The sequence below is a fragment of the Mycotypha africana genome (assembly GCF_025528875.1).
Source record: "Mycotypha africana strain NRRL 2978 chromosome Unknown BDF20scaffold_19, whole genome shotgun sequence".
Classification (NCBI taxonomy): Eukaryota; Fungi; Mucoromycota; class Mucoromycetes; order Mucorales; family Mycotyphaceae; genus Mycotypha; species Mycotypha africana.
Window position 1 is genome coordinate 144,073 of NW_026515743.1, and position 27,362 is coordinate 171,434.

Genomic DNA, 27,362 nt, shown 5'->3' on the forward strand with positions numbered 1-27,362 from the left:
TAGTCAACAACCCCGAAGAAACAAATCCAATAAAAGAATGAGCTGTCGAATAGCTGTAACCCAAAAAATGTAAAGGAAAATCAAATGATAATTCAACAAGGGAGATCGTCTGCTCCATCTCGTTCTCGAAGCATTACTTTCTACTTTAAAAAAACATCTACAAAAAAAATAGTAAAAAGTTTATTATTACATATTTTTGTCAAGTTACATCTGATAAAGCCAATTAAGGGGGGGGGCTCCAGCCTTTTTTTTTAAAGTTTGGGAAAAACAAAAAAAAAATCTGATAAAAATTTGTTTTATCAGATTGGCACTCCTCTCTAACTCTCTTTATATTTTTTCTTTTTTGTTTATTCCTTGTTGATTTTTTTTTTTTTCTTTTTTTTTTTCCACTTTTTGACGAGATTGGAAGCCTCTTCAATGCCTTTCAATATACCCAATCTATTAGAAGGCAAGCTTCTAACAGGTGTCTTGCCTCCAGACAAACAACCACCTCTACAATATTTTCTACCGCACTATAATACACCGATCCTTTCTGACATCGAATCCTGCATCGATGATCCAGCGCTGGCGCCACTCGGTCTCCATATAAGAAAAACAAAGAGGCATCATAAAATGAAAAAGAAATACAAGGACCCTCTTATCGACTACAGTCAAGTCTATCGTGAAAACAGTGCACCATGTCCTGCGAACTCTTTGTTTTTTTCACTCGCTTCGGCTGTAGCAGGAGGGAGCGGTCTACTGATGTTACGACGAAGAGCACTGACGACACATCAGCTCGAAGAAGAACTCAAGAACCTTATTCTACCCTTTACCTCTTATTTGGAGAAACCGTTAAATTCAGTTCAAAATTCAATAGTCGAGCTGGACATTTCAAGGAATCAACTCACCGACATTCCCAAACAAGTGGCTCATTTCACCCATCTTCGCATCCTCAACGCTTCGTCGAATCAGTTGGCCACATGGCCGCACGAAGCGCTGTCTTCCTTGACACAATTGGAAGTACTGATCCTGTCGCAAAATCAAATCAAAGAGATACCCGAGGATATCCCTCAACGCTTACCCAACCTTGTTACTTTTCGTATCGCTGCTAATTCAGTCGAAAAATTTCCTGATAGATTAGATTATTGGAAACATATGCGTCATTTACAATTAGGTTCTGTTTATGGTGGCAATAGGCTGACCCACATACCCGATCGTATCGCAGACATGCCCGTGCTAGAAGAGCTCGATGTATCTTATAACCAACTCCGATATCTACCACATGATTTCCATATCCCCACCTTGAAAATACTGAATGCCTCCCACAACCAGCTCGACTTTATACCCAAATCCATCACTCAATGCTCCCATTTAAAATCCCTCAACCTCTCCAACAACCATTTGATGAGTTTACCCGCCGATTTAGTGTCCCTCAAGCATTTGGAATTACTGGATATCAGTGAAAACCTGCTTTGCATCATGCCTGCCGAAATATTGGAAAGAATGCAGTCTTCCAATATCTTGATTACAGGAAACCCCCTCACAAGACCTGGCCATTGTGATCAAAAAGTCCCAGGCCAAAATGCCTATGCTCAAGTCTTGAAGCGCATGATGAAACTGGGTTTACCCCGGTCGTCCTCCTCTTCCGCCCTCTTGTCCTCTTCTTCTCCCACCACCGCTGTATTTCACCAGGAAGACCCCTGCGGTCCCAAAGGCACTGGATGTTTACGCTCCCTTCGTTCCGATAGCGAGGAGAGTACCGGTTCATTGTCATCGATGTTATCCAATGGAGTCGATTCGCCTCCATCGATCGGTTCGCTACCACCCACACCCCCCTCGTCAGAATGTGATGCTCCCTCCTATGACGCTCCACTCCTTCCTCATGTCTCTGTTCAAGACATACCTCCTCCCTCCTCTTATCCTTTACTCTCTCCTCATTTGTATCAAGACGAAGATGCATCCATTGACCACGAACTCTCCTATCATGCACGAAAATTAAATATCGACGGATCGCGACCTGCACCTCAACCCTCCTATTATGGAAGAAAAGAATTCTTTGGCATGATCGAACAAGAACAAGAACAAGAAGAAGAAGAAGCATCATCACGAGACCCACCCCATAGCCATCTATCGAACCATGACCTTCTTCGACTCTCCCGTTCTTCCATCCTTGCTGATTCCAGTCATTTGACCTCGGATTACTGTTATGTTTTGGATCCATCGGCAGCATCGACCACTCACAACAACAGAAAGCAGATCGAGCAGCCCACCCTACCGAAAGAAACCAATTTATTCCATTCATTGCGAGAACTAGCGACCAGGACTGTTTTACAACAGGGTATCGATGTGCTGCCCTCGATCGATGTCTTGCCTGTCCATTTAGCCAAAGATATTGTCACGGGCAGAACCAAATGTCGCTATTGCTCCTGTTGCCAAGGACCCTTTGTCAATGAATGGGTCACCTCGGTTCAAATCAAGAGTTTTGGAGGCCATCCAGCCGTCGTGCGAAGAGTGCGCTTTTGCTCTACCAAATGTTGGGTCAAATGCTTACCGAAAGAAGACGCCAAATCCGTCGTCTGTGTCCATCATTAAAGCACAAGATACACCCACCCCCCTTTTTTTCTTATTTATTCTTATACTGTATATCAATACTCTTATTATTCCAATTATTTTACCAAATAAATTCAAATCTTTCTATCCACCTATGGGTGTTAAAGCCTTGGTCCTGATCTCTATTTCCATGACAGGCATTTTCCCCTTGTAAGCTCTTTCTAACTTGCTGTGATGTATCCCAAAAGCATGGTCAACGATTCGCCTGTGAGGATGCTTGGGACAAAGGTATCGAATACATCATCTGATGCGGCAGCTAGTGGATAGGCTATGAGGTTATCATGGGTTCCTGTTGTGTTACAGATGTGTTGTTCAAACCCACTTTGCTCGGATATGCCAACGGAATGAAGCATTATGCGGAAAATATCCTCAGTAAAAACATGGACGAATCCACATAAATACATACTGTAGCGACAGCTGCTCTCTCATTTTACTGCTGTTGTTTTTCATTTTTCAATTCGTGGCTCTTTCGAAGTTTATTTATACTCCTATGGCCTAAGCATATGAATGAGTGCTTTATAAAGATACTTTGTTGTCTAGATCCATTTCTCATACATGGTCATTTTTTCGTTTGCTAAAAACAACCAAGGTCTTTTTTTTTTTTTTTTTCTTTTTTTTGGTAGAAAAATTGTGTTATGAAGTGGGGTCCAAACATTCATCTCATTTCAAATGATTTTCTTTTTCACGACGGCCCCTTTTCAAAAGGCTTACACTGAGCTCTGAGGAAAAAGCTCATGCTCACCTTTATATATATATTTGAAACAGCGGCCGTACTGAATGAATAAGAATATCTGAAAGCACCAAGCATTTGATTTATGGAAGAGCTTTAGAACGAACCATTCGTATTCCAAATGGAGGCTCTCATCATAATCATCACCGCTTCTGTTGTCGTTGGAAGAGTCATGACACTATTTCCAAAGTTTTTTTATTCTAGATAATTTTTTAAACGAGACAAAAATTACAATAAAAGACTGTACAGGGGAAAAAAAAAAGTGAAAGAAATGAGAAACAACATCTAGCTATTGGCGATACAAAGCTAGGGTCATTGTTTAGGTGGATGGTGATACTTTTGCTTTTCCTGCTGTGGGTGTGGTAGGTGATGAGGTCGTGGAGCTCTCATGGGTGTCTAATGGGACAATCAATTTCTTTTTATGAACATTTCTGAGTTCTTTTACTAGTTCCTGGGGAAACGGAGGCTGTGCTGCATCCGTTGGTGTGGAAGTGTAGGTTACTCTGAGTACTTCATCCGCTGTCGTAGTGAACTTCTCATCTTGAACGATATCGTTGTATTTTTTAAAGGGTTTGGGGATTTCAATATCTGTTCCTTTTACAAATCTCGACCAACGTGTGATAACACGTCCATCCTCCAAAGTTTTCGATACTTTGCGTCTATCAATTTTAGTAGGTAATCTTGTAATAATAATAATAATAATAATAATAATAATAAAAGGTCTTAGACAACAGTCAATCATGTAGGTTCATCTATGCTCACTGCTCTTACTGTGTATCTGGATGTAATAACATGACGTTGGAATAGTGAATTGGCATCTCTTTCCTCACAATACCCTCAGGGGCAGCAGGTTGCATAGGTACATGTTTCTTTGCCTATCATTTACCACAAGGTGGTTCAGATCATACAGGTCAGACTCGCAACTTCATGTCAGTCAAAAAATCACAATGGAACTCTACCAATTTCTTTCCTTCCACAAAAAGTGTATTCGTTTTACGATCCACTGATTTCACCTCACCGATCGTATCTTTGTCCCGTCCGGCAATGATGGCCACCTTGTCACCAGAAACAATATTCCATTTCGTTATTTTATTTTGAGGTTTGATACTTTTAGTAGCAGGGTATACACGGCTGCTCACTCCCTTTGGTCTAACACGATGCATTTTTCTAATCGGTTCAGAATTTTAAATGTAGAAAAAGGTTGAAAGTGCTGAATTTTCTATATTAAAAGCAATAAAACAGCAAGGGCGGGGTAAGGGCTTCAAAACTCCCAAAAAAATACATCAGGGCCTTTTGGTTCTCCGATGCTATGCATTTTTGAGAAATAAACATTTTTCTAGATTTACTGCTGCTGAAAGTGTGTGTGATTTTCAAGATACGGATACGGTTACGGATACGAATTGAATTTGAAAGTGTGTGTGATTTTTAAGATACGGATACGGACACGATAGGGATACGGATACGGATACGAATTGAATTGAATTGAAAGTGTGTGTGATTTCTTCAAAATACGGATACGACACGGATACGGATACGGATACGGATACGATACAGATACGATACGAATACGAATTGGAATTTGAAAGTGTGTGTGATTTTTTCAAGATACGGATACGGATACGATACGGATACGGGTACGAATTGAATTTGATTAACCAATAATACTCGCTAAGTTCTAAGTTTATTTTTTACTTAGAACCTAATTATCCTTTCACCTGAGGATCCATCGTTCTTTTCTTCAATATCTTGTAGGAAACTCCAAAGCAATTATGCTAATAACAGGTTAAATATATTGTAGAAATGTAAATGTAAATATTCTCTTTCTTACACACATGGAAATATTTTAGATGAAAGTGATCAAGATTCTAGTAATTTTGTAGTCCCAACTGAATATTTTCCTGGAATTGACTTGATTAGCAAGATCATTTTGACTGACGAACGAATCATTGACATTATAGCCAAAACTCTTGTTAAAGCACCAAAAGGTTCATATGTTATTGAACCAATAGAATTTATACATAAAGGCGTGTGTAATGTCTTATATATTCCACATGATCCTCCAAATAGTTTACCACCCATAGTTATCAACACCATTGAGACCTTTGATGATACGAAATTCAATCAAATCATCCAACAATGCACCAATATTTTTGAAATGTATAACACTCTTCCTATTTGTATAATCATTGCTGTCCAGCAACTTGATAAAGACATTATCGAGCAAAGCTCGCAACACCAAGAGTCGCCATTCCTTAGAGAAATACCGTGTGCGTTTTGGGCAAGGCAGTGTATATTAGTGTCATCAAAGGATGATAGGCACAACAAGAGTAAAGTAGGATACCATCCTTTATTGGATATTATAATTGCTATTACAAGCAATGATAAAGTCATATTATCTAATGATGGCTTATAAACAAAATAAATGTTTAAAAACAGTAGTTTTATGACGATAACAATAAAATCTTTTTTTGTTTATTTAAAGAATCTATTATAATGACATCTTAAACTTTCACTAGTTTTAAAGTGCTTGATTGCCTGTATGCTATCGAGATGTCCTTGCTGAAAGCACTTCTTCCAGTTGGTTCTCCCTGATTCAATACTTTTAAAACGTTGTACAAATTGATATAGCTCAGCTTTTTGCTCGTCATTGAGATCAACAGAAATTGGCTGCCTTTTTTTGTTTAAATAAACCAATGGAGGAGTTTCTTCAATAGGCGTTGTTTCAATAGTTTCGCAGTATTTTCTTTTTTGTCGTCGTAGGAACTCCAAAGTATCGTCCACATAGCTTAATGCCTTTTCTTTTGAAGCTTCATCTCCTTTTTCGAGGCATCCCTTTATCTTTTGGAGCTGCATTTGACTACTGTTACAAATGTTCCTAATCGCTTCCAGCTTTTCTTCTTCTTCTCCACTTAATTGCTCAAGGTTGGCATGTGCAATTGAATATAACAATTTCACCGTTTTGTCATTCTTTCCATACTCCAAAAGGCTAATTGACACTGCTTGTGAGCAAATGAAATAACCTAATGCTTGTAAAGGGTGTAATTCTTCTTCGATGTTATGTTGGGTTATGTTTAATGTTGAAGATGCCATCACGAGGCAGCGTTTTGCCCAGCCTATACATGGTATTTGCTTGGCGAAGGAGAAGTCGCTATCTGCTACCGTCTTACTCATAAATGACGCCGTCACACTCGCAACTCCAATTATCAATAAAATAGGGTGTTTATTGTACCGTGCGTATATCAGCGTACTGTAATGAACGGCACGTACCAAGAATTTTTCGTCCACTTGATTTTGCACTTCAATAAATACAGGTGGAAATGTACTTAAAGGATTGTGAGGAGCATAAAGGACATCGCATTTGTTTTTGTTTATAAACTCCGTTGGTGCTTGTTGTATTTGCTTATTTAAAAAATTGATAACAGTTGTAAGTCGATGACTATGAACTTAGGTGCCTTTATTATTCTTCAGATGAAGTAGAAGGATTATTTACTTTGTGAGGTTTAATGGGAATTATATTATTTGAGGACGCGTATGCTAGTCACTAATTTCAGGTTCAGATGCTTATTGGTGATTATTATACTTAGGCCTATATCTTGTTCTATGTTGTACATAACCTATATTAGATGCAATATAGATAGACCGTGGTAGAATGTATTCTCTACCTGGTTGTACGTACTCGAGTATTGTAGTTATTATCTCACCAAACACGTCAGTGCTGCAACATAATGGTCTTCTGCCGCTTCAGGTACTAGAGTTTTCATTAACATGTTGATGACTTGATTGTCGGTTAGTACCATTTTACTGATTAAATCAGTGCCTGGTCTGTAGTTGTATGGAAGGATGTCTAAATTTTTTTCGGTCATTATTTCGAAAGAAAAAAGAAAATTCAATTCGTACCCGTATCCGTATCGTATCCGTATCGTATCCGTATCCGTATCTTGGAAAAATCACACACACTTTCAATTCAATTCGTATCTGTATCGTATCCGTATCCGTATCTTGAAAAAATCATACACACTTTCAAATTCCAATTCGTATTCGTATCGTATCTGTATCGTATCCGTATCCGTATCCGTATCGTATCCGTATTTTGAAGAAATCACACACACTTTCAATTCAATTCCGTATCCGTATCCGCATCGTATCCGTATCGTATCCGTATCGGTATTTTGAAAAAATCACACACACTTTCAATTCAATTCGTATCCGTATCTGTATCGTATCGTATCCGTATCGTATCCGTATCCGTATCTTGGAAAAATCACACACACTTTCAATTCAATTCGTATCCGTATCCGTATTTTGAAAAAATCACACACACTTTCAATTCAATTCAATTCGTATCTGTATCCGTATCCGTATCCGTATCCGTATAACAATGGGTTCAAGATGGGTTTGATTATTTTAAAAAACATGAATTGGGGCATTGTCTACCATAATCATGTAACCTGTCATTTCAGGAAAAACTCATCCATGACATCCATACTATTGCTAATGGGTTAAAGATAATGCTCAATTGATCCTTAAGTGCTTTTCTTCTCTTCCACTCGAGATCCTAAGGTTATTTTATTCTAACCCATTTTTTCAGAAAATGCTCAGTGAAAAAAGGTGAAAATAGATGGACTCGAAAAACAGCAAAAGACTCTTTTATTTAGCATTAGAATACTGGATGCAATTTTGTAAATGCTCAATAAAAACACCTTTGACGTAATCTTCACATCGCTTTGTCTAATGAAAAGAAATTGTATACCGCGTTTAATACATATAAGAAACGTGTAAAACCTCTTTTATGCAACTCTTTTTCTATTCCACAAGCAGCTGTCATCTCTAATTATATCAAGCCAATATCCTTTTCAATCAACTGAGCGGCAATGGGATGATAGAACGATTTGTGCTTCAAATAAGTATCGACGGCCAACTGAGAACCATTTTTGGCATGATGAAGCAGACGATAAAGCGGACGTACAAATTTCATACGTCCTTGTTCTGTAATGAACTTGACTACCTCTGGATACATAGGTTCGTAACTGGTAATCAAGCACACCTGATGCCAACGCAAGCGTAAATCTGCGTTATGGTTTGGTGTAAACTGGTAAAGTTCATCCATTTTTTTGATGAGACGGTGAGGTAAAGGCGCAACATCGGTGAGTTTTTCTAAAAATACAATCTTCTGTCCAGCTGTAAAGTCTTGAATGTCCTTGCCAGAAAACTCTGAAAGATCTTCTTTATCACGCGCTTGATTCCAACGTTTCGCCAAGTCAATACAAGCATCCGCAAGAGATGTATCAAATCCAGGATCGACAGGCGGCATACCAGGCTGGTTGATCCAAGCATCCCAATCAATGGTGTTGAGCTTATCCATCATGGAGGAGCCATGTGTCTTTTCCATATATTCGAATAAAAATTGTTTCCAATCTTCAGTGGAAATTGAAGTGGATGCAAAACGCTGTACATGAGCCTTCATGTAAGGCTCAAAAATCTCGGGTCCACCCACTACCTTTTCAATGTGATATAAAAAGTTGAATCCCTTTTCTATAATAGAAGAAACGATGGCACAATGGATAGAAAGAGTAGAAAGTTATGTCAATCACACTGTGGGCTAATTCTGCAAATGAATGCTTTAGCTCTAAAGCAGTTTTACCGTAAGGAACTTTTGAAAAAAAGTCGTCAGGATCTGCACCATTACGAAGATCAGGATTAAGTACTGTCTTTGGTGAATCCTTTCCAAATAATTCAACACTTTCCTGTAATGCCCTCCAACCTAACATATTTTGCAATAAGCAACCATATATATATAATTTTTTGTTTTTTGTGGATGATGACACATAACTATATCTTACCGCTAAGTGCTTCAAATTGCCTTACACGTTCACCATAGAGTCTGCCGAGAATCTTGCGTTCAATAAAAACTGTCCAGCCCTCATTCAACCAATAATGTTTCTATTGTATGTTCAAGTTCATCAATAAAACAGTTTGTCTTGTTAATGTTGATTTGTAAAGAAAAAACTAGACTTTTTACTACATCTTATTAGCGTCATTTACCCAAGCATTTGTTGTTACCAGGTTACCCATCCAACTATGAGAGATTTCATGAGCAATGACATTCACCGCACTCTTATCACCTGCTAGTAAGGTAGGTGTCACAAAAGTAAGGCATGGGTTCTAATCACCAGCATAAAAAAGGCATGAATAACCGATAGTCAATACCATGTTAAACGAGAATAATAAGAGTCTTACCTCCATACCACCATAAGGGAAAGAGGGGGGGAGTACAAGTAGATCATAACGTCCCCATTCATAGGGTGTTAATAGTTTTTCACCAGTAGCAATAAATGACTCGGTATCCTAAATTGTTACAAAACCCAAGTTTAGTTTGACTTTTCGCCTACAACCCTATGCTCTAAGCACGTATTCTACATACAGAGAATTCCCATGCAGCTTGCTTAATCATTTCAGGTTCGCACCAAACTGTGGTTCGAGGTCCAATATCTTGTCCCACCAAGTTACCCACAGCAATAGCGATCAGATAAGAGGGAATAGACGTTTCTTGCTTGAAATGATAGGTTTTGAATCCTGTTCCCTGATCGGGATCTTCATCAATACCAGTTCTCAAAGCAGACATAACTACGGGTAAGTGAGATCTGACAGAAGCTGAGTAGGTAACCTTAACAGACGGTGAGTCTTGACAAGGAATCATAGCACGACCATGAATCTATTAGGCCGATAGGGTTGAAAGTTATGTAAACCGTGAATTTCTCTAATAGATTTCATTGTAAACAACAATTATACATACTGGTTCACTTTGTGAAAATAAATAAGGATGCTTTCCACCCAATGTCTGTCTATCGTACAATATTGTGGAAAAAGGATATTATCAAAGGCTGTTCATTTGTTGCACCTGTACATTTTTTTTTCTTTACTCTGGTGTAAGGAATTGAACGGCTGTACAGTTTTCAGTGGTTTCATAATCAATCTTTAACTGAAAATTTGTGCCAGCTTTGTCAATTTTAGGTATCTGTATAGTTAAAGCAGATCCTAAGCTAGCATATCTCTCGGCCACGTCAAACTATTATAGTCAAAGTTCCATGTCAGACTTTATTGTCCTCCACATAGAGTCTGAAGCTGATTTTTTAATATAAAACTCTCTTCCGTTACCTTCAAACTGTCTTTACCATACATGACAGATTTGATATCTAAATAGCTTGTATCCAAAATGACCTTTTCCACATTGTCGACCAAGCTCACCAAATTGAGACGAACACTGCCGTGAATATTCTTATTCTCAAAATCAACATTCCAGTTGAGGTGAAGGTGTTTGGTTAGCACTTGGTCAATGTTGGCTTGTGTACTGACATCAACTGTTTGTCGAGGTTGATTGCACATTTTATTGTAAAGGTTCGCGCTAAAGCCGATGGCAAGGATGAAGCAAAGAAATGACGTGTAGCCAGAACGCACCATGGTATCTCAGCTACAATATCCAGGTGGTAGTCTGGATAAATAAAGTGCTAGGAAGAAGCGGCAAATTAATTTTCGGCCCTCAGGGGCGACAGGAACTTTTGCTCTTATGCGATCTGTACGAGTGCTGAAAGGTACTCTTTTCAGGACGCTGATAGATACGATTCTTCATTTTCATTTGACCAATCTAACGTTAGTAAGCTAAATAAATTTATTGTTATTCGGGAAACCACAAGCGCGCCATATCTCGATCCGTTTTAAAAAGATATGTCCTAAATACTCTGACGGATTTGGCACCACAAGGCCTCATTGATGGATAAGAAACGACGTTATCCTCATCAAACTGCAAGTCACGCCTAATGTTAATATCACTTATCGGATGAAAAGAAATCAACATAGTTCAGTGAGAATGCAGCCATGAAAGTTGCTTGACGCTAATCTTCTGTATCTATCATAGTTGGGGCTGCCGGGAGTAGATGCGTACGTATGAATAGTTTCTTTATTGTCTGTTTTGGGTCTGACCCTCATTTACTGTACATGAAGCATGTTCTTTTCTTTCTTAAAACTATTCTCAATTCTTTTAATTTCGTCAAACTCAATATTCCTTCTTATCGACAAGATGGCAAAGTGTTTGTTTATTCTTTGAAATGCGATGAGGAAAATGTAAAATGCAAATATATGTTTTCATGCTTAATTTCTTCGCTTTCTATTCTTTTTACCAGACTTTTTCTTTCTGCTATTATTATTATTACTTGTCTTTTTAGTAGGTTGCAGTTCTCGAATTTCTGCACTGTCTTTTTCTTTGTCTGCATTATCTTGTTGTTGTTCGCCTACGTTTAATGATGATGATGTCTCTTTGGTTTCATTATCTTTTTGCTCTCCTTCGTTTTGCTCTTCTGCAACGACCGGCTCTGTCCCTTCCAATGGGTACTCCTCTTCTTCGCGCTCGTATTGCTTACCAGTAGACCATGGATTTTCTTCATTGGACCCGCCAATCTCTTCATATCCATAATTAACAAATGCGGCAGGAGAAGAAGCAGAGGATTCTTCGATATCAGCAGAAGTGGTAGTATCTATTCTATTATCTTCATCGTCACTATCTGAAGCAATTTCCGTATTGGACACTCTTCTCAGTTCACTTCTGGGGTTGCCCCAAACATCGTTTAACTCACTTTTGAAGAATGGTGAGTGATACGTTGGAGAAGGTGTCTTTTCTTCTACTTTTTCTTCCTCTTCCTCCAGCCTTTCATCGTGAGGTTTCAGAGTATGCTCCTTTTCACTTTCCTCGTGTCCTTCGATATCATTCTTATTTTCGTTTTCAATGCTTGCCGTGTTGTCATAGATCATTGCTTCAACATCTTCATCAGTTTGTACCATAGGGTTACCCGATTCATTGTCTTCATCATCGTCATCATTTGCTATATCCTTGGGTGCAGCTACTGTTTCTGTAATATTGCTTTCCTCATTAAACCAATCATCGGCAATCTTATCATCTCCTTCTACCGCCACAGATGGGATATCTTCTGTTTGCAGTGCTACACTGTCCAGCTCGTGCGATTTTACAGGTTCGGTCGGTATAGGCGGTGTTTGTCGACGATGGAATGATTCTAAAGCACTAGGATCTAAGAATTGGCAATTTCATTCATAAGACTTGAGTATCGCAGTGGTTTTGTATTTTACTTTCTGCTTGTAAAATAAAATTCTATCCAGATTCACTTACGATCTGCAGCAATAGCTTCCATCTCTTCATCCCAATCCGCTTTTAACTCATCATGCTGTGATAGTATTGTGTTATCATCTGAGGCTATAGACATAAACATAGAACCATATCAACATAACACTACTCTTGGATCCTCTTTCTCTGTTTGTAGCTTTCCATGTAAGGTAACCCGGTAAAATCTTACGTTGTACAAAATTATCCTGCCCTCGTCTTCTATGCATTAATTCAGGCACATCTTCATTCGTGTCTAGATTTTCTAATACATCAACAATTTCGATGGCTTTTAATTCAAGTTGCTTATTCAAAGTCTCAATCTGGTAAAAATGAAAAAGAAAGCATTTTGAGCAGTGAGCAAGAGAAACGTCTAATGCATCCTCCCGTTACATCTATACTGATAAGAATGAACTCTACCACTAATTGCAGATAAGGTACACCGAGATATTCATGAATATATTGTAAGCCTAAACCTGTTTTCATGCTTGTCTCAGCATATCGAATTAAATTGGGCTTAATAGTTCCTTTTTGAATTCTTTTCTGATTATGTTTGTATAAAGCGGCATGAATAGTTGATGTTTCGACTTTACGTTCCTCAACTTTATCACAAAAGTTGCCCTAATATACAGTTTGTTGGGTTGTTTGTTTTTTTTGGTAAGTTGAGTATTACTCTGATGTATCTTGTGTTTCTGTAAATTTTCAAACGATTCAGACAGTGTGAAGCTTACTTACAAGAACTAATACACATATGTTCTCTGGTACATTTTCTAGTTCCTTGTTCACATAATCAAAAGTCCAAGGCTTGGTTGTATCAAATAAGAGAATGACGCCTTGTGTATTTCTATAAACATTCACTGTAGCTGCATCCAATCCCATTGCATTCCCATTTTCCATACTGTCTTCTAAATTCTTTCCATCGTCTTTGGAAGGAGGAGATGGAGCCTGTTGATCTTGCTGAGACGATGTTGAGACGTTATGTTCAAGTTTTATACCTTGAGCTTCTCTCGATTTATTGCTGTTACTATTATGAGCTTTGTCAACCACATCCCACACTTCAATCTTTACAATATCAGGTGAGTCTATTGTAGGGGGAGAGTGAGGAGGAAGTCATGCGTTGGTCAGTGAAATGTTTAAACTGTAGATCAAATCAAATGATCTCATATGATAAACAACAAACCTTTATAATTCCACGGAATGTTGGTTACTTCGATTTGTGGAGTAGATGTGTAATTTTCGTCAAACTCCAGACCTTGTAGCCTTTGGACTTTTTTATAACAAGATCGATGTATATGTTTCTTATTATGTGCTCGCTTTTAAAGCTTTGTTTGCCGAATCTTATAGTCTTACATAAATTTGATTTTCCAGTCATAACGTCACCTCTCAAAACAATTTTCACTGTAAAGAAATAGATGGCGTGAATTCCTTGAACTTTTAACATAATCATTTGTACTCATATCATGATTCATAACGTACTGTTATATTGTACACCTTTTTTAAAGGTGTTGCTCATAGTTTTGAACGTGGATTGGGAAGGTGCTAACGGTGACGCAGGTACAGCTGGTTCCTGAAATAGAAAATACTATTTAATTCCAAATGGATGTCGTATAAGATTAGCTTCATCTCTTCTACCTTCTTGGAACCAAAGGACCAGAGAAAACTCATGTTGTGAATATTGATATTTATCACGGAAAGCGAAAGAAAACGAAAAAGTCTTTGAAACGGCTCAACAAAATTTTAATTTTAAAGAAAAGCTGACAGATTAAACAAAGCTTTTCTCGATTCGCTTTTTGGGAAATTTTGATTTGCTCTTTACTCCGACTTGAAATGTATACAGAAACTTGAGCTGGGAAACAACAGCAGTGCATTCTATTCGGGTTATAAGATAAGGACTTTTTCGTAAAGCCATCTACTTGGAACAATGACTCTTTGAATGGGAGTATTAAGACGGACGAGTATGCCCACAGTATATCTAGATGTACAGAGAGCCAAAATGTATTTGATAATAAACCTTTCTGTTCTGTTAAGCATCCTATCCTACCCAAGTGGCAATAACCTCTCTCATATCAAAAAAGGCAAACAGTTTAAGCTTATCAAAAATTTTAGGTGGGTAGTTTATTTGGCAGAGAACAAAAACATAGAAAACAAATAAGCAATAATGTTCTCAATTAAGTAAACTGAATCGAATACAACAATTGCAATAATAGAAAAGGTCAAAGTACGCTGTTATAGTTACCAAAATGGGCACAGTTTATTCTTCAGCTTCAAAAAGTGAGCCGTTAGGGAAATCAAAACTGCGTTTATAAAACAAACAGGCATCAAAACATTGTGCTACTTCTTATGGCATTGAGTTGGGATAGAAAGCTACAGAAAAATCAATGTGGCGGGTACTGGCAAAATTTCTTCAACACGTACGCACACAATTGCTTTTAGATAAACACAGTTAGACATCGGATAACCGACGAAGAGTGTGTTTTCGGTATTGTTGAGGCTTCAAACACTGTTCATAATGGCTACTCCATTGAGTATGGGAGGCGAGCAGAAGATGAGTATTGACGTTATCTCATTGCCACTGTTGAATCAGATGGTACTGCATGACATAAATTTAAAAAAAGCATAGGGTTCGTTTCAGCAAGCGAACTTGAAAGCACCTTTTAAAACAAGAAATAAAAAAAATCTGAGAGAAGCAGCACAAAAATGATGGTTATCGGTAAACAATAGTCTGGCTTTCTACAGTAGCAGCAGCAACAGCAAATACTGCATCATTTTCTATTTCATATCTTCCAAGGTCATGATCAGTATAGGGAAATCTGGAAGTGTTGATATTCGTTGAAAATAGGCGATATCTTCCATCTCATCATCGACTTGCCAAGTTGAACCATGGATGATATGGAGTGTGTACCTTGCTCAAGGGCAGGAAGAATTTAGGAGGATGGCTGCCTTATGTACCAATTTACTTGCTGAAGGGTAACTTTGAACGAAATGAATAATGAAAATATAAGTTACCATGAGGGTTACCTCTTTGCACTGGTTAGAACCATAGTCATCTATCGTTATGTTAAATTTTTGTAACTCTGTGGAATGGGCATGAACAGCTTTGTTATTTCCAATGAGAATGAATATGGATATATTTCATCACGTAGTATAATGCAGCCTATTCGTTTAAAGCAGCATGTTAAGTACATTCTATGCATCTAATAGCCAATTATTTTTGTCATCTCAACAAAGCTATTCTTTATGAATCCTTCCTTGAAAAATAGAAGCAGAAATGTAGTTTTGATTCTTACTCTTGCCAGTTTTCAAGACAATCAAAGTAATATATTTAATCAACGTATTGCTCCTGAGCAACAACTATTGACAGGTATCTTTCAGGAACTTTTCATAATGTTCGCATGTAACGAGGCTTGTTTTTGTTGCACTCAATCAGCAGACAAACAGTAAAATAACGACCACATCTCACTGCATCAACTATCTCTACAGCAAAGCACAGCAAAACATACTGTTATAAGCATTCTACCCACAGTTAAAAAGCTCCCTCAAAGAAACAACGTTATAAGTGTGTATTCCTCCCGCCTTACTCTCCAGAGCTTAACGCGCGATAGAACACTTTTTGGGCTTTCGTCAAACGTAAAGCCAAACGTCATACGCTTTTGGGACCGAAACTCTCAAAGTAGCGCTATTGAGGCTTTACTCAGCTCCTCCTTATTGTAGATCTGGTCAACGTCATTCATCATTTAAAGAAGCAGTTCGTTAACTTTTTAAATAGTGTACCAAATCAGTCCAATGTATCCATAAATGAAACCTCTCAGCATCCACGGATTTTAACTTTAAGAAAATCAAAAATGTCACGACTGTGGATATTAAAAATTTCGTTGAAAGGCACACAATTACGGTCTTGTATTCAAAAAAGTGAAAATGAAGCAAATCTCCATTTGCTTTTCATTAAATATACAAGAAAAAAAAAATTGAAAAAGCGAATTCTTGAATGACAAGCGCAAAACATTGTAGAGCATAAAAAGAGATGTAGGCAAAGTGAACAAAATTTTCTAACACTATTTACAAAAAGGGGGTGTATGGTTATATTAATTTAATCTCCAGTTGGCAATGGATTCATTCAAGACAAAGTATTCTGGGCCTGTAGTATCATCTTTGTTTGCCGGGTAATAGCAGTAAACAGAAAGAAGTCAGTAAGCGAATGGAAAAAAGATAGTCGTCATCAATGCTTTTTCTTATTGCAATATACCTGAGGTATAAGTTCCGCCTGAAAGGCCATAAGTTTCCACCAAATAATTCCACAACAATGGAGACACAATAGAAAAGCCTCCTTTGAAGTTCCCTCTTGGCCGTGAATTGGGGTTTAGTTTGCCTTCTCTGTTAGGATCTTCTAGTTCATCATTAGCAACCGGACCTACGCCAATTTTACCATCACATAGACGCAAGAACCATGATATAAGCCATACTCTTTCTACAAAATAGTACTTTCCGTTGGCAACGACTGACGCTCTATCTGCATGTTCTGCATAAAGTAATCTTTCTTTCATGCACTGCTCCCTTTTCCTCATAGACTCTTTTCCTTTTTCGCTGTCGTGTGTCAGCGTTTCCAATAACATATCTACATAGTGTGCTTCACTAGAATCACCACGAGTCTCCCCCAGCTATTATTCAATCAATGTAAAACAAGGATTAGCTCAACCTAAACCTCTTTCTCCTCCCCCCCCCACACCTTCTGCTTTGTCCAAAAACTTACGAGACGTTTGCAATCGAAGCAGTACATTTGCAAAACATTCATACGAAATAGAATGCCATGACCTTCGACTGCTTTGTGGAAACTATAGGCACAATCCTTACAACCTAAATACAGATGGCAATACAAATTACATTGCAGTAAACGGATGTTAGGGACGATCGCTTGTCTTTTCATGAAACATGCACTTCCATTTTTACACTTTACGATGTCTAACATTATTCTTCCAAATATATAAGCACAAGCCTGAATCGGCACAGTTGGTTCGACAAGTAGCACAGTTTAGATTTTTATCCAACCAGTTCAAGATCGTTTGGTATTTAGCTGCATAAGGCTCCAATATTTTCGGCGTAACATAACCGATGTGAGGGCATATGCGAGCATGGGCGGGATCCTCAGTTTTGCGATTGTACATATCTCTCCACTGTTCGGTTGGTAGTTTATAAGTAATACCGAACTGATTATACAATCTTTCCTTCCAAATCACATCGCTGCAAGCGACCATTGCGAATTTCCGACACACAAGGGCAAAGTGTTTGAGATCTTCATCCTGTAAGTGTCCTGCAATAGAAATAAGTAACTCATTATTCAGTTCATGAAAGCGCATGGGCCAATCTAAATTTCGTTGCTAGGTTGGGAAAAGCAAAGCAAAGAAATTTGACAGTTATAAAAAACAAACTTTTTATTTTTTTTGGAGTCTTCCACTTTTTAGCCAGCCAATCAAATAGAGATATTGAATTGCTTCGGCATGTTTGATCTCAAGCCTTTTATGATCGATGGAATGAGTGCTATAGCTTGATCAAAAAGATCTACGTATATCTGGATGCGGTCAATAAAAAACGTTCATGCAAGCCTTTTGTTCTGCGACCCTCATTTTTCTATAAGGTTCCAAACTGGAATCAATAAGAAGACAGGAGCAGCGATTGCGCTTTTTTATTAACTGCTGAATCACAAAGGCCTTCATCAGTATACCCCCGAAAAGTCTCTAATTCAAAACCATTGAGTTGTAATTTGAAAAGTCATGACCCATCTCCACCATGAACCTTCCTCAACAGACATGATGTAGTTAAAAGAGAGGGTGCTTTACTGTCATCACTTTTTTAATTTCAAGTCTGCCAGAAAGTGCTTCCGTCTTGAGAAGATAGAATTCTATGATATTCATTTTATTGACCACTTTTAAAATAGTGAATAGATAGTGTCATTCGATTGAAATTGTGTCTCTCATGATCTTGGCTCCATATTTCTTGCGTATGCTTCAGTATTGAAAGAGTCCAGCCACTCTTCATCCAATGGATAAGACTCGAGTAATATAATGTTCTTGTTTGCAAGAGCCTGCTGTGTTTCGGATGGAGGTTCAAAGCTGTGCTTTTTTTGATTTGTTTATACAGAATCTTATGTGATCCTTTTACTTGGCAATACAAAACAACGTGTCAACTGTCATACAAATGCGATGTATGCCTCTTTGATCATAAATGATGGCACATGTTCTATAGAAAGTGAATTTGTATTCAACAAAGCGTTGTCTTTTTTCTCCTGCAAAGTAAAGTCAGATAGAGAAGAGCTTGATGGCTATCATTATAATTGACTCATCGTTCGTGATTGTTCTAGTGTACATTAAGGGGAAAAACATTGAGTAGAATATTCGCAGACGCAAATTGTCAGGATAACGGCGTCTAAATGAATGCTTACGCCAAGTCAAGGTACTCAGTTTGATGTAGTACTTTAATGTAACAAACACCATCCTACTCTGAAGCAATAGAGTCAAAAACAACCATTAGATGGATTGCTGCTTGTTAATCAATGGTTCCCCCCCCCCTTACTGTATACAATTACAAATATCTGAATAGAACGCTGCTGAAAAACAGTAGGGAATGCCAATTGAAAAAAATCTGTAAATGATGTAACATTCGTGCACTGAGTTATAATCCCAATAAGAACAACTTTTTTGAAACGCCCATTGTTGTGAAGCAATCCTCTTTTCTTTCAATTTTATCATGCTGCCAATTCACCATACTATGAAAAATAGTGGTAATAAACGTGGCGATTTTTATAGCGATGATAAATATGACAAATCAAGTTCTATGAAAGGATCTCGTGTAAGGTGCCATGCAATAAGTGACTTTCATTGTGTCTCTTATTTTACTCACTGATTCACTTCCCCCTATCCTTATCAGTCATGGAGGAGAATGAACCGTAAAGCCCTTTTGGGTATTGGCATCATTTCTCTTTGCACCTTCTATTATATTTCTCAGCGTCAAAGTGGTGTTTCCAAACCAAAACCATCCACTACAACACATGATACATTCGATGTACCGCTATTTCAACCTATTGACGATAATAGTAAGACGGGTGCGATAAAAGATATCAACTTGGACAATAGTCTTAGGGAAGATGTGTTTGGTGGCATACTTCCGATGGAAGATGATGAGCTTGCTGCAGTTGAACAAAATGAGGAAACCAAAGGAAAGCATCAAGTAGACTCGTCAAGTTTAGACCCACAGCAACAAAGTCAGTATGAAAAACAATCCATGGATCAAGATGGAGAACAGAAAACGCATCAGCAAAACTTATTTTTATTCAGTCAAACACCACCTCCCGCATCGCTTACACCGATGGATGACGAACTTACCGCTTTTCGACAAAGGAAAATCGTCGACGCTTTTCGTCATGCTTGGAAGGGCTACAAAACAGATGCTTTTGGTAAAGATGAATACCAGCCTCTCACTCATGCCGGCCATAGTTGGGCGCCTGGTGGCATTGGACTTATGATTATCGATGCGCTTGATACCATCATGTTGATGAACCTTACAGATGAATATCAAGAAGCCCGATCGTGGATTGTGCATCATCTCGATTTTGAAAAACATCAAGATGTGAATGTATTCGAAACCACTATCCGGGTGTTAGGTGGTTTATTGGCTGCCTATCATCTCTCCGGTAACGACCCTGTCTATCTGGAGAAGGCCGTTGATTTAGGCGATCGCTTATTGCCGGCCTTCCATAGTGGTTCGGGTGTACCGTTCTCTGGTGTATTTTTGGCAAGCGGTAGTGCCAAGAGTTTTGGCCCTAGTAGTACGGCGGAAGCAACAACAGTGCAGATGGAATTCAAGTATCTCAGTCATTTAACAGGGGATATGAAATATTGGAACGCGGTCGAAAAAGTAATGGACCATATGCATGCATTGGTTCATACGGAAGGCTCTGGAGCTTTGAACGGTTTGGTTCCCATTTATATTGATCCTGTATCTGGACGATTTGCATCGAAAGAGATTCGTTTAGGTTCACGTGGAGATAGTTATTATGGTAATCAAGATCAACATGCATACATTTTTCCGCTTTTTTCAAAAAGTTAATTGAATCGTCTCTCTCTAACGCGTAGAATACCTTTTGAAGCTTTATCTACAGACCGATAAAACAGAAATCAGATATAAAGAAAGATATGAGCATGCTTTAGAAAGTGTGAAAAAGCATCTCGTTCAATACAGTTACCCCAACCATTACATGTACATTGCTGAAATGTTGGATGCGTCGGATCCTACAGCACACCATCCAAAAATGGACCATCTCGTTTGCTTTTTAGGTGGAAACGTCGTGTTGGGCATCACGGAAGGCGCACCACTGGATCAGTTGGACCCTTTGGATACGAAAGAAATGGAGGATTTGCACTTGGGCGAAGAATTAACGAGAACATGTTATCAAATGTACAGAATGACAGCCACTGGTTTGGCGAGTGAGATTGTTTACTTTAATAATAAGAAGGAAAGTCAAAAAGACGATCCTGATATGGAGATTCATGTGAGAGATCGACATAATCTCCTGCGACCTGAAACGGTAGAAAGTCTCTTCTTACTGTACAGATTGACAGGGGATAACAAATATCGGTAAGTTGTTGTTTTACAATAAAAAACGATATGCGAAATACAGATATTAGAAATTAAAAACATAATCTTGTCTAGTGAATGGGGTTGGAATATTTTTGAGGCCTTTGAAAAATATACAAAACTTCCTGAAGGTGGTTATACAGCTTTGAAAGATGTCACAGTCATTCCACCACCTCGTGATAATAGAATGGATACCTTTTTCTTGGTAAGTCGGCTACGATTCATCAAAGGGTATGACTTGGGGTTCCTAATGCAAGGCTTCTTTTCGTAGGCGGAAACACTGAAATACCTTTACCTATTGTTCAGCCCAGATGACATTATACCTTTGGAAAACTATGTTCTTAATACGGAAGGACATCCTTTGCCTGTGTTTTCTCCCAAAAACAAATAATAACTGACATTGCATAGACTCTATCCAAGGAGTATGATCGGAAAATGATGATTTAGAAATAAAAGCTGATACGGATTTATAAATATGGCTGTTCATTGGTTTCCATCTCGCTTACATAAGTCGTTATTTGAAGTTCCTGATTTTTTCTGTGTTGATGCTCTTCGTGATGTACAATGTAATGCATGCTCTTTCCGTCTGTTTTTTCTTTCTCTTTTTTTTTTCTTTTTTTTTTTTTTCGTTTACTCTTTCTTTTCACTGCACAAAAGCATTTATTCATCATCATGGCGCCTGTTACAGAAGTAGATGCCAAATACACTGATCACGTCCATCCTTGGGAAGAGATTGTACATTATGTTTGTAAAAACTTGCATAAGAATGGCTTTTGAAGGCCTTTACCATTTAAAAATCCATGACTCATGTACGCTCTTTTTTCCTCTGTTCGATATGATGGACAGCCATAAATCAGGTTGATCAACTGCGTAGAAATAGAGAAGCACAAGCTATATATCAAGAATGGATAAAGAATACGCTTAAAAAATATGGAACCCTCGAGAATTTTTTGTTGAAAGAAAAAATACACTTCCCTGCTGAGGATATCGATATGGATGATCATGACAAGCAAAATAGATCTCCAGCTATTTTGATTTTACCAAACGACTTTCCTTACTCAGTAGAACCTGGCATTGAGCACATTTTGATTTGGTCAAAAGTTCCTTTATCGGCAGACTTTGTAGAGTCAGTTTTGGAAGAAAAGTATGGTAGCTCAAAGTGGGAATGGATTTACTTTGTTAATCCACCAGAAACACAAAGCGTACGAAGGCTCCCTCATGTTCATGTCTTTATGAGAAGCAGAAAGGGAAAAAAACAAACCGAAAATTGATGATTCAAAATGCTGCCTCTAAAGCCTATGTAGATTTTGTTTACCAGAAGAAGAGACAGTATTGCCAGAAATTGTTAGAAAAATAAAAAGTTGGATTTCTCGTTTTGTAGATCACGAATTTTTATCAACATATCGCTTTATTGTAGGAAAAAAATACAACAAAATCAGTCTTGTAGTTTATTTACTCATACATGCTAGTTTCTCTGACGACGAAATAAGCAGTCTTTCATGCCGCCCATACGACAAAAATGTATGTTTCAACTTTTCTTTACAATAGGTTATTGTAAAGTAGTCTTTGTCATTGAAATGCTTTGATAAGAAAATCTGAACACCGCTAGTATCATACTGCACGAAGCCTCGTTAGAATGAATGGCACTTTAATGATCGTTCAGTCAATTCAGAAATTGAGCAATTGTTCCTGACAGTCTGTATGGATGTATAGTGATGGTTGTATTTCGTAGACGACATTTTCTACAGAACGATAAATGACAGTCAATAAAACAGAAACAATTAATGTCATAGTCGTACCCAGGAAATACTGCAGTAGGTACTGGAAGATTTCCATGAGGGAAATCATGGCTGAACGCAGTGAGTGATGTCGACAATGCATTTCAATTTGAGTTGTAAAAGACAAGTGCACTTTCAAAGTGATCACTACCATTCCAGAACATTTCAAGCAATCACCCGGTAAATTGAGTTATAAAAAGAGTTCTACTTTGCTATATTGTACAGTGCAAGTCGAAAATAAACACCTTCAATTTACAAAGAAGAAAAAGCCAAAAGAAGTAAAATTATAACAAGCCTACCAAATAAACGAATAATGAGACATTGTTGTATACGATAAGATAAAGTATAAGAAAAAGAAAACAAAACGAAATCAGTAAAGACCACGTTATCTTTTTTTATTAAGTAGAATATTCTGATATAGAATTGAAGACAAAAACCATGTAGGAAAAAAAGTACTTTTATTTATATTTGTGGATATTGTAAAAAACTTTTTCTATCGAGACTCTTAGGTACAAGATGACCTGATGATAAAAGAAAAGACATACCCAATTGTTACTGTATGGTTCATCATGCTATAGCGGTGCCTTGACCGATTGGATTGGTGACAGGAGGTAAGTGGGTTGATCTAACTAAAGATTCCTTTGACCCATACCTCGGCAGATTCATTATAGTTAACGTGACGGACAGGTTAAACTATTCCTTAATTCTGCCGACGTCTACGTTTCAGTCTTATTGAATTCTGTCAGAATGTAAAGGGTTAAAGTAAGGATCAACAAGTTAGAAGATAATAGCTTAAGTAGATTAGATTTATGTATTGTGGTTTGGTGTGCTAAATAAAGTTCATCTGATTTAATCAAATCCAAATACTATAATATCTTATTTCTAAATGAAATCAATTACTCATCCAATGTTGTCTCGGATATACAGATGAAATATTCTTCCGTAAAAGAAAAGAATTGTTCTATTAAGTCTATCACTCACGGTTATTCTAACCTTCATAAGGATCCGCAATCTCTTATTTCAGTATTATGTAATAATCCAAGAGTAATATGCTGTTGGATACAACAAATTTGTCGCTTGCCAAGAAAAATTTGTCGCTGGAAAAAAGAATATGTCGGTATGAATTATGTACAGAAGCCAGTAAAAAAAAAAAAAACCTAATGCTTAGAAGCAATACTTCATATTGTTTAAAGTGATTAGTTTTTGAATGAGGGCTTTAGACTTTATTTATTAAAACTCTATTTTTTTGTAACATTTACTAATTTGACCTTTTGAATGATCAGCAAAAGCATATAATTCGCTTGGGAGAGTATCCTTACAAGCAGCACGGATTCGAGACGTCATTGCCTCACCTACCGTGAAGAACACCCTTTTCATCTTTACAAATAATATACGAACAAAACCAGATTTCTTTTATTCACTTCATATAAAGCCCCATCTTCAGACAGATCAACTAAAGAGGTTTCTATCCAAAGGGGCTTCGGTTTGCTATGAATCTCCAACACAAGCAAGTTTCATCTACAATTGATTCCCATAAGAACTTCAGATGATGAACAGCAACACGATTATGCTTTTTCAACTCATACTTCAGTAAAGGTGGCATATTTGTATATTGGTACAGATATCAAGGTGCTTTGGCTTGTAATGTATGGTGTCCCTCTGAAAAGTAAAAGGCATAGTAGCGTGAGCAAACTTTGAAGAACGCACTTGAAGATAATCAATAAATGGTCAAGTCCTATAATGTTATAGATAGAGAAGTTTTGGTAAGTTACTTTTCGTTTGATTATTACAGCGTACATGCAAATTGATTGTTTTTATGTACATTCATCAACTCACCTCAGTAATGTTCTACTCATGGGACACACGGTCTTTGGGTTGAAAGTGGCTGCAAAATCGTAATAAGGAACCAGGTTTAAACTTTTGCTGCCTATTGTCTACAGAGAGTACAAGCTATGAGCTGTCTGAAAACCTGTTTCCAAGATTTCCAACTGTTGAAAGTTTTCCATCATAGGGACAGTATCATCAGCTTTCGGTAAAGTCTTTTAAATAAAAAACAAACCCTACTAGTCCGAAGCATTCCAGACACATGAGAGAACCTGTTTCCAAGATTTCCAACTGTTGAAAGTTTTCCATCATAGGGACAGTATCATCAGCTTTCGGTAAAGTCTTTTAAATAAAAAACAAAACCTACTAGTCCGAAGCATCTCTCATGCTGCTCAAGCAAAAAAAAAAATTACCTTTTTGACTATATATATAAAGTGATTACCTGACCATGAAAAAAAAAATACTGGTATACTAGAATATAATGTAGAAGTGGTATTCATGTTTCGTAGTCTGATGTGTTGAATGGACAGTGTGCTCAAGAGAAGAAAAAATTAATAGCCAAGCACGGTAATGACGCTTTCAAAATAATAAAAAATGACTCAAACTCAGTCAATGACGTAACGCGTTAATTTTTCATGATCCTACACTCTTTTCTACATATTAGTTGTGACCAAATGAAGCGAGCTGCAATCTCTGTGCCAAAAAAAAGTGCAACAAACAAGAAGAATCGTGTATTTTCTGCTGATATTCAATGGTGCTTTGATAATAAAGATGATCTTACTTTGGCTTCGTTTGTGGAAAAGTATGGCATTATAAATAAACAGTATGCATTGAGCAGATACGGCTCAATAATTAGTAAAGCCATTTTCGGAGATGATAGCGAACGGTTGACTTCAGAATTGACGGCCTGGAGACAAACTGAAGAGTATAAAAAGTTCTGGATCGATAGGATAAACAAAAAAACTCAACTTGACGTTCAGGAAGGATGTACTCAATACGTATCGGATAGTGCACAAGACGCGTTAGGAAAACTTACCTCCATGTCAAGAAATGAACCAACAGATAAACCAGTATTATCTTCTGAAGAATCTATACCACCACCGTCGTCGTCGACTCATTCAGAACCAAGCAGTAGTAATTCTACATTATCATCATCGTACACTAGTCCTACAGTCAATAGCGGCAATAAATCGGATTCCACAGTCAATAACGACAATAGATCGATACCGCCACTCTCGCTCATCAATTCAGCACAAAATACTAATGTACAAGATGTCGAAAACTCCCCTGTCCTTGCTCCATGGCTTTTCGAGGAGGCAGATATAGCGCTATTATTTACAAAGTTCAAGCAGGCCGTGGCACAAATGTCAACCGATCATTTGTTTCTCATCGAATCGTCTATCCATGAGCTTCTGAGCCTGTCGAATATCCTCCTCTTGGCACCGCAGCAATACAGCCAGCTCGTCATTGATATTTTTACTGAAGAGATTTTGAATGATTTGGATTCATATCTTTTGAAAGAGTGTTTGGACCCAAGGCAAGACATGAGTAATAATGTGTTTACCAAGTTGAGTCGAATTGTGAACAATGTTGAAAGCAACAATCAAAGTAAATATGATGCGGAAATTGAGTTATTAATGCTCGGAAAAGACCTTTGTCCAATTCAAAAATCACTCATCTTAGGAATAAAAGCATAGTAAGTCACTTTGAAAAGTGGGATTGAGATTTTATCTTGTAAAGAATAAAACTGACAATTTTGTAATAGTATGCGTAAGCTGCCACTGTTGCCCATAAAAAACAAGCAATCATTAGGGGAATGCGAACTATTCACAATGTATTTCGACCCACTCCTGTCTGCACTCTTTTCGGACCCTGATAAAAATATTCTTTTACGATGGTCAAATGTTACTTGTGATGAAAGTGCTGATATGCGCCCTGATGCAACAATTTCAAAAATACAACAAAGAAATTTCGGTCAGAGTCTTGGATTTGGAGAAGTAAAAGTGGCGCGCCCCACAACTGACAACCACGCTCTCTGCCTTGATCTCCTTCGTCTCGGAGCTTTTTGCAAAGACACTATTGATATGAATAAACTGCAGGCAGCTTTGGCTTTCCAGATCAATGGCTTCAGCATCATTTTCTATTTAATGCGCTTACGGCATGATGGTATGTACATCATGCAAGAAATTGGTCGTGTTGCCTTCCCTGCATCTTTACAAGATTTGGCCTTTTTTCTCAGTTTGAAAAACATTCGCACGTTACTTATGGTATCAGATGTGTTTTGGCATCTCTGTAAACCAGTGAAGGATGATTCATGGGAGTCGATGCGCCGCCCAACTCACCCAGCCATTTTCAGTTTGATCCACGCGAGTAAAGACAGACATCGATTATGTGCACTTGAATTTACCTGTTAATAACAAATGAATGGTCATATTGCTTAAATTACTATTTGTAATCAAGTTGAAAATGAATAAAATATGGTTGTTTAATGACCCATGAAGACTAATTGAAGCACCCTAAATCTCAAATGTTTGTTAATACTGCAGCTTCCATAATGATAGCATTCTTGTCACTCCTTTCAATTGTAATGACGCATGGATGGTGTATTGACGGATACGTGGGAAATTTCATCAGGAGACCCATAAAGTAA

At 37.7% G+C, this 27,362-nt stretch overlaps 11 protein-coding genes across 11 annotated transcripts; 6 read left to right on the forward strand and 5 right to left on the reverse strand.

The window, feature by feature from the left end:
* Window positions 1-389: 389 nt before the first annotated feature.
* Window positions 390-2,682, forward strand: BDF20DRAFT_902642 (uncharacterized protein). The gene has a single exon (XM_053082884.1). The coding sequence runs from the start codon at window positions 418-420 to the stop codon at window positions 2,569-2,571; it is 2,154 nt and encodes a 717-aa protein (XP_052930747.1). The 5' UTR covers window positions 390-417; the 3' UTR covers window positions 2,572-2,682.
* Window positions 2,683-3,462: 780 nt separating this feature from the next.
* Window positions 3,463-4,917, reverse strand: BDF20DRAFT_902644 (translation protein SH3-like domain-containing protein). The gene is made up of 3 exons (XM_053082885.1): window positions 4,279-4,917; window positions 4,091-4,194; window positions 3,463-3,999 (listed from the first exon to the last, which is right to left on the reverse strand). Exons 1-3 carry the CDS (start codon window positions 4,480-4,482, stop codon window positions 3,639-3,641), a joined length of 669 nt encoding a protein of 222 aa, XP_052930748.1. The 5' UTR covers window positions 4,483-4,917; the 3' UTR covers window positions 3,463-3,638.
* A 171-nt stretch (window positions 4,918-5,088) lies between these two features.
* BDF20DRAFT_840506 (uncharacterized protein) lies at window positions 5,089-5,732 on the forward strand (the record flags this gene model as incomplete). The annotated part of the gene is made up of 2 exons (XM_053079394.1): window positions 5,089-5,101; window positions 5,167-5,732. 2 exons carry the CDS (start codon window positions 5,089-5,091, stop codon window positions 5,730-5,732), a joined length of 579 nt encoding a protein of 192 aa, XP_052930749.1.
* A 59-nt stretch (window positions 5,733-5,791) lies between these two features.
* BDF20DRAFT_917911 (uncharacterized protein) lies at window positions 5,792-7,182 on the reverse strand (the record flags this gene model as incomplete). Its single annotated transcript, XM_053084627.1, has 2 exons — window positions 5,792-6,718; window positions 7,021-7,182. 2 exons carry the CDS (start codon window positions 7,180-7,182, stop codon window positions 5,792-5,794), a joined length of 1,089 nt encoding a protein of 362 aa, XP_052930750.1.
* Window positions 7,183-8,150: 968 nt separating this feature from the next.
* BDF20DRAFT_840509 (peptidase family M1-domain-containing protein) lies at window positions 8,151-10,702 on the reverse strand (the record flags this gene model as incomplete). Its single annotated transcript, XM_053079395.1, has 9 exons — window positions 8,151-8,851; window positions 8,913-9,080; window positions 9,160-9,259; window positions 9,362-9,481; window positions 9,557-9,664; window positions 9,741-10,031; window positions 10,113-10,161; window positions 10,240-10,385; window positions 10,475-10,702. The coding sequence occupies 9 exons, from the start codon at window positions 10,700-10,702 to the stop codon at window positions 8,151-8,153; spliced, it is 1,911 nt and encodes a 636-aa protein (XP_052930751.1).
* A 663-nt stretch (window positions 10,703-11,365) lies between these two features.
* Window positions 11,366-14,234, reverse strand: BDF20DRAFT_983274 (uncharacterized protein). Its single transcript, XM_053085153.1, has 9 exons — window positions 14,118-14,234; window positions 13,962-14,052; window positions 13,836-13,883; window positions 13,666-13,752; window positions 13,221-13,567; window positions 12,906-13,106; window positions 12,679-12,808; window positions 12,495-12,578; window positions 11,366-12,396 (listed from the first exon to the last, which is right to left on the reverse strand). Exons 1-9 carry the CDS (start codon window positions 14,148-14,150, stop codon window positions 11,465-11,467), a joined length of 1,953 nt encoding a protein of 650 aa, XP_052930752.1. The 5' UTR covers window positions 14,151-14,234; the 3' UTR covers window positions 11,366-11,464.
* Window positions 14,235-14,315: 81 nt separating this feature from the next.
* On the forward strand, window positions 14,316-15,256 carry BDF20DRAFT_902662 (uncharacterized protein). The gene is made up of 3 exons (XM_053082886.1): window positions 14,316-14,440; window positions 14,514-14,591; window positions 14,693-15,256. Exons 1-3 carry the CDS (start codon window positions 14,419-14,421, stop codon window positions 14,758-14,760), a joined length of 168 nt encoding a protein of 55 aa, XP_052930753.1. The 5' UTR covers window positions 14,316-14,418; the 3' UTR covers window positions 14,761-15,256.
* Window positions 15,257-16,231: 975 nt separating this feature from the next.
* Window positions 16,232-17,886, reverse strand: BDF20DRAFT_902664 (uncharacterized protein). The gene is made up of 3 exons (XM_053082887.1): window positions 17,437-17,886; window positions 17,233-17,336; window positions 16,232-17,140 (listed from the first exon to the last, which is right to left on the reverse strand). The coding sequence occupies exons 1-3, from the start codon at window positions 17,834-17,836 to the stop codon at window positions 16,715-16,717; spliced, it is 930 nt and encodes a 309-aa protein (XP_052930754.1). The 5' UTR covers window positions 17,837-17,886; the 3' UTR covers window positions 16,232-16,714.
* Window positions 17,887-19,841: 1,955 nt separating this feature from the next.
* Window positions 19,842-21,501, forward strand: BDF20DRAFT_830134 (glycoside hydrolase; the record flags this gene model as incomplete). The annotated part of the gene is made up of 4 exons (XM_053078366.1): window positions 19,842-20,532; window positions 20,609-21,110; window positions 21,186-21,315; window positions 21,382-21,501. The coding sequence occupies 4 exons, from the start codon at window positions 19,842-19,844 to the stop codon at window positions 21,499-21,501; spliced, it is 1,443 nt and encodes a 480-aa protein (XP_052930755.1).
* A 199-nt stretch (window positions 21,502-21,700) lies between these two features.
* BDF20DRAFT_902672 (uncharacterized protein) lies at window positions 21,701-22,542 on the forward strand. Its single transcript, XM_053082888.1, has 2 exons — window positions 21,701-21,858; window positions 21,957-22,542. Exons 1-2 carry the CDS (start codon window positions 21,783-21,785, stop codon window positions 22,379-22,381), a joined length of 501 nt encoding a protein of 166 aa, XP_052930756.1. The 5' UTR covers window positions 21,701-21,782; the 3' UTR covers window positions 22,382-22,542.
* A 2,844-nt stretch (window positions 22,543-25,386) lies between these two features.
* Window positions 25,387-26,974, forward strand: BDF20DRAFT_1005100 (uncharacterized protein; the record flags this gene model as incomplete). Its single annotated transcript, XM_053074675.1, has 3 exons — window positions 25,387-26,408; window positions 26,478-26,878; window positions 26,952-26,974. The coding sequence occupies 3 exons, from the start codon at window positions 25,387-25,389 to the stop codon at window positions 26,954-26,956; spliced, it is 1,428 nt and encodes a 475-aa protein (XP_052930757.1). The 3' UTR covers window positions 26,957-26,974.
* Window positions 26,975-27,362: the final 388 nt, after the last annotated feature.